Source organism: Zea mays, chromosome 8 (assembly GCF_902167145.1).
Source record: "Zea mays cultivar B73 chromosome 8, Zm-B73-REFERENCE-NAM-5.0, whole genome shotgun sequence".
Lineage (NCBI taxonomy): Eukaryota > Viridiplantae > Streptophyta > Magnoliopsida > Poales > Poaceae > Zea > Zea mays.
Genome location: NC_050103.1, coordinates 84613614 through 84624357, shown reverse-complemented (window position 1 = coordinate 84624357; position 10744 = coordinate 84613614). Strand labels below are relative to the sequence as shown.

The 10744-nt window shown below is 41.6% G+C and overlaps 1 protein-coding gene across 2 annotated transcripts; it reads left to right on the top strand.

Annotated features, from left to right (window-relative positions):
• Positions 1 to 4731: 4731 nt before the first annotated feature.
• LOC118473113 (uncharacterized) lies at positions 4732 to 10375 on the top strand. Of its 2 annotated transcripts, XM_035961728.1 has the most exons (3): positions 4732 to 4895; positions 9191 to 9943; positions 10020 to 10375. In XM_035961728.1, exons 2-3 carry the CDS (start codon positions 9218 to 9220, stop codon positions 10038 to 10040), a joined length of 747 nt encoding a protein of 248 aa, XP_035817621.1. In that variant the 5' UTR covers positions 4732 to 4895; positions 9191 to 9217; the 3' UTR covers positions 10041 to 10375. The 2 variants fall into 2 exon arrangements, 1 of the variants encoding a protein (XP_035817621.1); XR_004851983.1 differs by lacking the exon at positions 9191 to 9943 and having other exon boundaries at positions 10020 to 10160.
• The last annotated feature ends 369 nt before the right edge of the window (positions 10376 to 10744 follow it).

Here is a 10744-nt window from a genome sequence, read left to right as displayed (position 1 = left end):
TTTAAATTAGATTATCTATAAGTCGACTAGAATGTGAATTAGTGGCCACTTAGATTAAAAGTTGAGTGAAGTTAGCTACCTTTTTATCACATGCATTATGTTAATCCACATAGAACATAATTTTCATACCTAATCACATAGGTCTTCTGAATATCATATCGTCTTCACCGTAACTCCGATTTTAGTAATTCTCGAACCTGCGATCTCGTAGCAACGCATAGAATATTCTTACACTGTTTGTTCTCATGTTTGGTGTAATATTATTTTTATGTACTCCTTGTCTATTTCTATGTATTGCTATGAATAGAAGCGAGGTCACGAGAGACCCGAAGACCCACTTGGTGAAGTACTTGGAATCTCAAGTCACAACCAAGTTGTGCTCTTGATCACTTTTATTTACCTAATAATGTTCCTATTAATCACTATGACATGCTTAGGTTAATTTGATGGGACCTAATAGGTTTCCCTAGTTTTTGTTTACCCCACACCTTGCAGACAAATGAACTATCAGGTAGATTTGCTATTGCTCTACCTAGTTTTGGGAATTAATGTTATATATAAACATGTTACATTAATACTGTTGGTTTAATTATTGTTCTTGATAAGATTATTGTATGAATTGGAACATGGAAAACCACCCGAAAAAACAGTGCTATCACACGGGTGGAGTGGGACGCTCTTGGCCAAGTAATTAGGAAAGATAGGGAGAGAGTATCTTACCCGAAAGGGGCAAGCGGGGAGGAATTGCTGCAGAGTATAGGGAGATCCTTAGGTCGAACTGTCTGTAAAGCTTTTTGGACAAGGGATTCCTATGCTTCCTTCTTCCTGAATCCGTAGCGGGTTTTCTCGAACAAGTGGAACTTTGGAAAGGCCACGTAGTGCTACCTTGCCTCGCCTCCTCGGTAGAGATGAATGGGAAGTCGCGATCCCTTAGCAAGTGGGTAACACGACTTGTGGGTAAAGATGTGCAACATCTGCAGTGTAAAACCGATATATCAGTCGTGCTCACGGTCATGAGCTGCTCTGACCCTCACATGATTAACTTATGGAATTAAACTTAATCTATCATTTGCATTGCATTGTGGGATTATTATTAATCTTGATCTATTATTTATTTGGGATGGTGTCTACTTATACTTAGTAACTCCTAATAAAACTTTGACCAACTTTAAAAGCAATGCTTAACTTCAACCATCTTCTTTGGTAAGCCTTACACTTCACATGAGCCCCCACCGTAAGTGAGCTCGTGCACATTATTACCCACAACTTATTGAGCGATGAAAGTATGTGAGCTCAACATTGTTGTACTCACATCCCCCAGGTCAAGGACAAGTACCCCAAGATAAGGAGCATGAAGGATGTCGCGCTGAGTTCGTGAGAGGCCTAGGTCGTTGTCTCCCAGTCAACTATGGTTGCTGGATCGTCGTCTTCATATGATGTAATTATTTAGTTATTTTGTACAGAACTTCTATTATATAGTAAAGATGTGACATTCATTTCTGTACCATGAGTCATCATATGTGTGAGACTTGATCCTAGCACACATTGGAGACGCACCCGAGTTTGCCCTTAAATTCGGGTGTGACAGAAGTGATACCAGAGGAATGTTGACTGTATGACATAACCTAGATAGAACTGGACAACCCTTACCTACTTACCTTTGCCACTCTTATTCTTTTTAAATTTTCCCTAATTTTATCTCATCTATTAATGCTTTACTCTGACTGTCCTTACTTTTCTCTTCTAAAGACCAAGTGGATTTCACACTTTGAAATCCTATACCTAAAGTGACCCTTAGGAATAGGAGACCTAATCATAGGAACAAAAATAAAACTATTTTTGTAGGTATCTATTCGTGTGAATGTTTGTTCTTATGATACCTATTTGATTTGGTTCTTTGATTTAGTGTCATGTGTTATGGAGTAATGTTCACAATTGCATTTGCATATACATATAGGCATCAAAAATGTTTATAAGATAATTAGACAATCTAGATTATTCCCCATTAAAATGTATCTAGCGTCACAAATCCATCTCATCTTAAAAGATTCTATCTTATCCTTGGATATTCATCTTATAAGCATAGTTATCCCAACCTAGACACAAAACAACAAAACCAAATTTTGCCTAAGCTCCTTCAGCTTATGGCCAGCTCCTAGGCTATCTGTTCCGCCTACTAAATTATTTCTCTTGCAAAACTATCTTACCCTATGTCTCTAACCCAGATGGTTAATACCAAGAGGGGAGGAGGTGTCGATTTACCTGCACGTATTCGTCGAAGAAGGGAAGTAGCTAATCCAGAACTGGAAATGAATCCTCCTCTGAACCCTCCGCCTGCTGGGATGGATGTAGTGGTTGCGGCTCAAATGCAACTGCTAAAAAAAATGGCCAACACTATGGCAGAATTGCAAGCTCAACTCCGCCAAGATAGGCAGCAGCCACCACCTCCACCACCACTAGCACCACCCAGGTATAAGCATCGCGAATTCATGAGCCACAAACCCCCCACTTTTTCTAGCTCTCCCAACCCACTACAAGTTGACGACTGGCTGAAGTCCGTAGAAAAGATGCTCAACATAGCCCAGTGCACTGACAAGGAGAAAGTACTTTATGCATCAGGTCGCCTCACCGGCCCCGCTGCAGATTGGTGGGATGCATACTGTGCAGCACATGCTGCTGCTGACACCATTTCCTAGGCAGAATTCTCCACCAACTTCAGGAACTATCACATCCCTGCTGGTCTTATGAAGATTAAGAAGGAGTTTCTATCTCTCAAACAAGGAGGTATGTCAGTAAGCGAATACAAAGACAAATTCATCCAATTGTCCCGGTATGCTCCTGGGGAAGTTGATGATGACGAGAAAAAGCAGGAACTATTTCTAGAGGGATTGATCGGGCCACTACAATACCAACTGATGTCCCACTCATTCCTGTCCTTCCAGGAACTCCTAGACAAGGGTATAGATCTAGAACACAAGCGAGTTGAGCCAGACGAGATGAAAAGAAAAGCTACTAACCAGGGACAGGATGGAAGTAGTACCTGTCCCTATTATGCTACACCCCAAGGCATACCAGCTCGTGGCAGTCCCAGACAACAGTCTCAATAGGTCAAATCTGCTCCTCCCCAAGCAAGCATTCCAGTGGGACATGTTGCTCCTAATGCATCCACAAATAGGTCATGCTTTAAATGTGGACAGACTAGGCATTATGCCAACTACTGCCCCAATAAGGCTGCTTACACCACTCTTGCTCCGATGAAGCAAGGTCAAGTCTCAGGAGGTACCAAGAGAAGCGGAGGAAGCCGGTGAAGAAGGAAATGAGCAACAACATTAGAGTATCTTTTAGGGGATAGTGTTTGTAAGACCTACACAAGACCATAAGAAGTACCTAGTTCTTTATGATTTTATGAATAGAAATAAGGTCTATTTGGACTTATATTTCAATATCAAGTTATGCATCATGCAGATATTCTCGAGTGTGCATATGCTTTGAGACAAGATTTGAGTTATGTTAAATGTCAAACTTGGAAAATTTCAACCAAAACAAAACATTGTTGACTACATCCCTTTTCTACTAATCTCGAGGGCGAGATTATTTTAAGGGGGTAGAATTTGTAACACCCAAAATCCTATTTCGAGATTTATAAAAGCTTCCCCACAAAATTTGAGATAAAATGACTTCTAATAATGAAATCTTCCTTATAAAGTATATCCTCTAAATTAAATACATAATATTAAGAATTTGATAGTCAAAACTTAGATCCAAATCTTAAAACTAAAGGTGGGAGTATTCCTATCCTAAACAATGTGAATAGCAATACTTTTAAAATATCCAAATTAAAGTAACCCATGATGAATGTTATATGATAACTTTCTCTCAAGCAGAAAAAATGAATATTAATTCTAGAATATGTTATAAGTTTGGCTATACATTCACATAATATTTTCCTAATATAAATAAGTTATGAAATATTCTTTATTAATTTATATGTATTGAAGCATGGTTAAAATAATTAATATAAAAATATGGATATAATTTATCCTTGCACTCATGCTGGTTTTGCTTGTGCGCATATAATGTAACCACCAGTACAAACTCAACTTTGAATTCAAATGTGAAATTAAAATTTAAACAAGAAAAGAAACAAGATAGGAAGTAGAAAAGAAAAATAAAACAGAAAGGGAAAACTACCAGCTAGGCCACCCTCAGACCGTCCCACCCACTCATCTACCCATAGCCTACTACCAGATTCCACACCCTCGGCCCACTAAACCCTATCGTGCGGCCCACTTCACAACTCCTGTCTCTCCAAAACACGCCGCATGCACCAGCCCAGCTTCTTGCCTTCGCCTAGGCCAATTCCTTCTCGATCCACGCGGCCCACCTTTCGTTTTTCTCACCCGTGGCCCATCATCCATTTTCCTAGCCGACGTGGGTGCCAGCGGCCAGAACTCTCTTTTCCCATCGCACAGCAAGTGTAAAGCCTTGCTGTGATGGAAATTGATTTTTTATTCGCTGATGTCAACATGATGTCAATGATGACTTCATCCAATAGTTGCACGTGTCACTGTATGTCGGGCTCGTTCGACGGACGTTTCCTCCACCTTTCAACCATGCGCATGCAACGAGCTGGCAACAAACCGCTCTTCGTTATCCTCTCGCCTCAACAAAAAAAAAATCCTCCATTGAGGCCGACCTTCGCTCGGGTTTTTTTCTCAACTGTCGCAACCACCCTGACCTCGCATCCCTGGCCCTTTAAAACACGGGATCCGTGACCCCCTAGATCCCTACCATGCCCAGGAGTTTAAGCCTCGCCATTACCTGTGTGAGAGAGTGTGGGAGTTCGCCGCCGGGCCACTGCACCGTGACCAGCCCTCGCCACCGCACGGATACTGGTAAGGATCTCCCCCATCTAGTTCGCCTGCTCACTGCGTTGGGTAGCTTGTAGAATATTTTGGTTTTGTACTTTGGGGTGCCGGTCAAAGAGTCTCCGGTGATGGGGGAGAGGAGAGTCGCATGGGTGCCATTGATCAGTAAGCAACAATCGAGGTCATATCAGAGATACTGTTTCGACTTGGGAACACCACGACCATTGATCGGAGAATCCACAGACAGAATTAGATCTCACTCAATAAAATCGGGACCGTTGACAACCCGGATTAGAATAGGAGCGTGTATCGTTTCCGTCAATCAAATAGGGGCCATGGATCTAAAATCCAAGGGTCCCAGTTACGTACGTTTGCATTAAAACTAAGATCTAATCTCGAGTTCCTGATTTAGATCTGGTGGCTCCAGCGCGCACGTACCCCTTTGGCCATGGGGTTTTGTTAAAAACCCCTTGTTTATTCAACCTGCCATCCACGTGTATTATAAGATCCATACAAACAGGTCCTAACATTTCATAAATGAAACCCTATAGTTTGGTAAATTAGTAGCCACAATCCTAGTCACTCGGAATTTTTGTAAAATCAATTCTGAAATTATCTTTTATTATAAAATTAAAATAAAACCTTAGGAAATCCATAACTTTTGCGATTTAACTTTTATTGTAAAATTAAAGTTGTGTTAGCTTCGTAATAAAAGTGTATATGCAATAACACTATTATTTGTAACATATCACATACTTTTATAACTGATTTGTTTAACCCCTATTTATTGGATTAACTTATCTAATCTAAGTTAAGAATTTGAATTAGATTATCTATAAGTCGACTAGAATGTGAATTAGGGGCCACTTAGAATAAAAGTTTAGTGAAGTGTTGGGGGTCTGCTTCATCGACGAAGGTCCTGTAAGAAGAAACATCTTCGGAAGATCAGCACAGAAATAATGCCGAAGCTACCCTCCAGGGAACTTCGGCATAACAACATGACTTGAGATGAAGGGTTGCACCGACTTAAAGATGAAAAGACAGATCTGTGGGGGACAGATATCCCCCGGGTCCACTAGAAGGCTAGAAGACCTCGCAAAAGGCTTTGGGCCCTGTTGGGGACTTGTTCTCAAATGCTAAGAATTAAGAACAAGGCAACATAAAATGTTAAATGTTAATGCCCTTCGTCCGCTGAAGCATTATCTCCCTTAGGATATAATGAACTTCGGACAAAGACCATAAGCAAAATATCACGAAGGTTTTACCTTCGTGATCAACTCTATAAAACAATATAAACAATGCCAGAACATGAAGCATTAAAGAAATTTATACCAAAGACAGATATTATTAAACATATATTTTACTATACCAACTTAAGTATCAAAACATAATATTTAAGTACATTTATACCTTTGCCTTAGCAAAGAACAATAATTCCAGTGTGATGCGTTAATGATTACAGGATTGCGTGAACAGTAAAGGAGTACTGTTCATCTATTTATAGGCACAGGACGCAGCCTATGAGAAATTACAATCATGCCCCTTACAAAAGATTACAATTATGACTCAGACCCTTATGGACTAAGAAGTCATTTCATCTTTAAGTCAGTTCGAACCCTCGTCTTCAGATACGTTATAGTACCGAAGCTTCATGAATGGTAGCTTCGGCACTACATTTAAACGGATTTGCTGAAGGTGTGTCTTCCTGCAGGACCTTCGGCGATGAAGCATGGTCCCAACAGTAGCCCCTTCGCGGTGCTAGATCGTTTTTCATAACGAGCTTGATCCGTGAAAAAGTCTCTTAGGCTTCGGGAAGCCGAAGGTCCGAAAAACACCTTCCCTGAGCTCGTTGCCGGGAAACGATAAAATTTCCGAGCACGGAGTGGTCCCACCATGCAGATTCACCTTCCCGAGTTTTGTGGCCCACCGTTCAGTGGGTGCGAGCGACTGTTCGTCTGGTGTAGGAGACTTGACGATTCACCTTCTTACCTGCAGCACTATATAAACAGATGAGTAGGTGTGAAGTTACCACAGCATTCATTGCTATTGCACTGTTTTGCTGCCAGGAATTTAACCATAGCCGAAGCTTGACCCCTGCACTCAAACGAAGCACCACCTCGGATTCTGCTTCGTCACAAGAAGAGCTTCGGAAAAAAGGTCATTAATTTCAAAAAACTTCTAGAAGTTCATAATCAAATGGCTAGAGTGTGTTCCACTGCCAGGGTTGAACGTGAGGGAGATGAGACCGAAGCCACTGAAACTGTTCCAATTTCCGAAGCAATGAGGCGGTCTGGGCTGGCAACATCAGAGGATATATCTGCCGCCGAAGCAAAACAAGCTGACGTTGAAGAAGATGAATTTGAAGATGAGTACGGTGCAACGCCATCTAAACCCAGCCACTTAGAGTTTGGGAAGTCTACTATTACCAAAGGCGATATGGCTAAGTTACTGAAGCTAGGCTATTTTAGTGAAGACCAAAGGGAGCCGATTCGCTTCGGGGGAGAGGAAGTTACCCCGAAGCCAGAAAAAGATGAGGTGGTGGGTTTTAAGAGCTTCTTCAAAGCAGGGCTAAGGTTTCCCCTGCATGGGATGATTGCAGATGTTTTAGAAAGATTTGGGATTCACCTTCATCAGTTAACTCCTAACGCCATTGTTAGGCTTAGTGTTTACATCTGGGCACTTCGAAGCCAGGAGGCAGAGCCACTTGCCGAAGGTTTTTGCCGGGCACACGAGCTTCATTACCAGACAAAAGCTAGAGAAGATGCACTGCATGATAATTTCGACTGCTACAATTTTGCATATCAGAAAGATGCCAAGTATCCAGTTATCAGCTATCGTACGAAATGGCCAGCTGGCTGGAAGAGTGAATGGTTTTATGTCAAAGTAGATGAGAAGAAGGAAAAACTAGTTCAGAGCCCTTTGAGTTTAACCTTCGGAGAAACTAGACCCCAATGCGTCATGTCTCCAGATAGTCCATGTCAGATTGCACTGGGCGAGTTTCGGGTTGTTGCAGAGCACATTGGCACCAGGGATCTGGTCCAAGAATTCTTAGCCTTCAGAGTATTCCCAACTTTGAAGGAATGGGACATGCCGAAGCTGAAAGGGGAGGAGAAGAAGAAAGATCTTCTTCGGCTACCTTATTATTTCAAGTTTAAAAAACATTTTAAAGCACCTTGCCAAGAGTGGTTGGATACAATTGAGGTTATGTGCAACGAGATCCTTGGCAACTATTCTAAGAAAGAAGATCAGTTAATAACTGCGGCCTTCGGTACTCGTCCGAAGCGAAGAATGAATCGGGTGATGGATGCCTTGAATTTTGATTATCCTGACTATGAGCAATCGGGCAGAGGTGCCGAAGGTCAGAAAAGAAAAAGAGTTACCAGCGTCCTCGACAAAGAAGCTACCAAATTAGCTAAAAAGGACAAAGAAATTTTTGAGAAAAGAAAACCGAGCCCTAAGCCGAAGATAGCTACTTCAAAGAAAAGGAAGGCTACGACCCCGAAACCAAAGACGTCGGGCCAAGAGGGAGAAGCTCCTGCGACGCCTTCTGCTGCTGAAGTGGAAGAAATTCTAAAGGTAATGACTGAACCTTTGCCTATCAAGCTAAGTCCGCTGGTGCCAGAACTGACGAAGCTTTTTCAGAAGGAAAAGGAGCCTTCGGCAACGGAAAGTCCTGCTAAGCTGAAAAAACGGAGAATTATCCAAGTGGCCGATGTTATTCATCAGACACCGCCGTCGGCATCAGTGCCAAAAATACCAATTACTGAAGGCACTGGCACTGCTGAAAGCGCTAGCGCTGCCGAAGTTGCAACCACCGTAGCCGAAAGTGCCGAAGCCGAAACCGCCGAAGGTTCTGATTTAGAAACCACACTTGGTGATATTGATAACATGCTTCTAAAAATGGCTGAAGAAGAAGCTGCTGCGGCCGCGGTGGACACAACAATTGAGAAAGGGAAAGAGCAAATTGAAGATACTTTGGAAGAGGAAAACTTCAATTTTCAAGATATACTAGGGCAAGAGTTATCAGAAACTGAAAAAGAAGAACTGAAGAAATATGCTGTATCCTGTGGGTACAAACCAGGGGATTTGCTGTTTGGCTGAGTCAATGAAGGGAAATTGAGGTGCCTTCGGAATCGAACCAAGGCAAAGGTCGTTAGGACTTTCTCGAAGAATGTTGGCCTGCCGAAGATTGAGGCGGACCTCTGCAGATACCGGCGACAGCATATCGCCGATAGCCTGTTCTATGCTAATTTTAAGGTAAAAATCTTAACTTTTATTATTTTTTGAATTAAGATGTTTTCTGATGAAGGTTGTTTTGGCAGAGTATATTACTGAGTAAAGTGCTGAGGATGCAACAAGATCTCGAAGACGAGAAAAACGAAGCTACAATTAAAGATCTAGAAAGTAAAGTCAAAGATCACGAAGCTGTTTTGGAGAAAAAGGACTTCGTCATTCAAGATCTAGAAAATAAAGTCAAAGATCACGAAGCTGCTTTGGAGAAAAAAGACTTCGTCATCCACTCTATGGAGGGTTCGCTGTTAGAAGCTCAAGCCGAAATTGACAGATTAAACAGCGAATTACTCAAAAAATCAGAGGAAGAAAAGAAGAATCTTGAAACTAATCTCAAAACCGAAATTGAGAAGAGTTCAAATTTGCAGAAATCATTGAAGGAGCTTCAGGATAAATGTTTAGACTTCGGCAACCGATGCGTGCAACGGCTGAAGGATGTCTTTCACTCAATTGGAGCCAGCTCTGATAAGTTTACACCTTCAGTTGAAAACCTGCCAAGCACCTTTGAATATATTGAGGGCGAAGTTGATGCACTTGACGAAGTTATCGCTGGGCATGCCGATTTCTGCGCCCTGTTAGCTTCTCGGGGCACAGCTACTGCTTTCCTGAAGAGTGGCTGCACGCACCGGAAAATTGTTAATAGGCCAAACTTCAGTTTGTCACCAGCAGATTTGATTGACATCCCCAGCCTAGCTCGAAGCATAGGAAACAGGTTTATGACTCAGATTTGGATAAACGGCGGGCGAAAAATGGCTGGTGACGAAGCTCGAAGCCACCTTAAGCCAGTGAGAAACTTATACTTGTTACTTTTACCTTCTCCTTGAACTCTGCGCTTTTCTCATTTCGTTTTAATATGTACAGGATGATGAAGCTAAAGAATGATGAGCTGAAGCTTTAACAGATGTTCCGAAAGACTTTGCTGCAGAAGATTCTAGAGAAAATTTTGTAATATGATTGTAAAGAAATTTATGTAAATTTGTGCGTACCTCGTAATATATCTTTACCCCTTTGTCCGTGTATAATCTGCTTTGCTGTGGACGAATTTTTTTTTTGAGCCGAAGGCGAAAAACACCTTCCCTTCTTTTCGTACACAACGAAGCATGAAAATTTCTTCTTTTTGTTTTTCCCGAAGCTTTATCCTTATAGCCAAAGCATCTGCCTTCTCTGTATGATATGATGATAATGATCCTATATATGTCTAAATGAATGTTTATGAATGCAAATGTCATGATGTAATGTATCATGCAAATGAATGCCCAAATACATATTCGAAGCCATAATCAAAACCTTCATTCCCTTGGGAATGACTCAAATCTTCTTTGTCGCTTATTTTTCGACTTCACCGTTTATTTTTCGGTGTATCAGCGCTGACTTTTCGCTGTAAGCCTCCCTTAGGAGCTTCTCCGCCTTCTATTTCGGTGGAATCAGCGTTTATTTTTCGCTGTAAGCCTCCCTTAGGAGCTTCTTCGCCTTTTACTTCGACGGAATCAACGTTTATTTTTCGCTGTAAGCTCTGCATTCCCTTAGGAACAACTTTTGAGCTTCTCCCTGTTTTCTTTTCTTTTTTGTTTGCACTCGATGGTGCG

Bases quoted from the DNA above. Each gene is read 5' to 3' on its own strand.
- LOC118473113 (XM_035961728.1), top strand. From the start codon at position 9,218: ATGCAACAAGATCTCGAAGACGAGAAAAACGAAGCTACAATTAAAGAT. The intron at 9,944-10,019 runs GTGAGAAACTTA...TAATATGTACAG, and splicing joins CTCGAAGCCACCTTAAGCCA to GATGATGAAGCTAAAGAATG.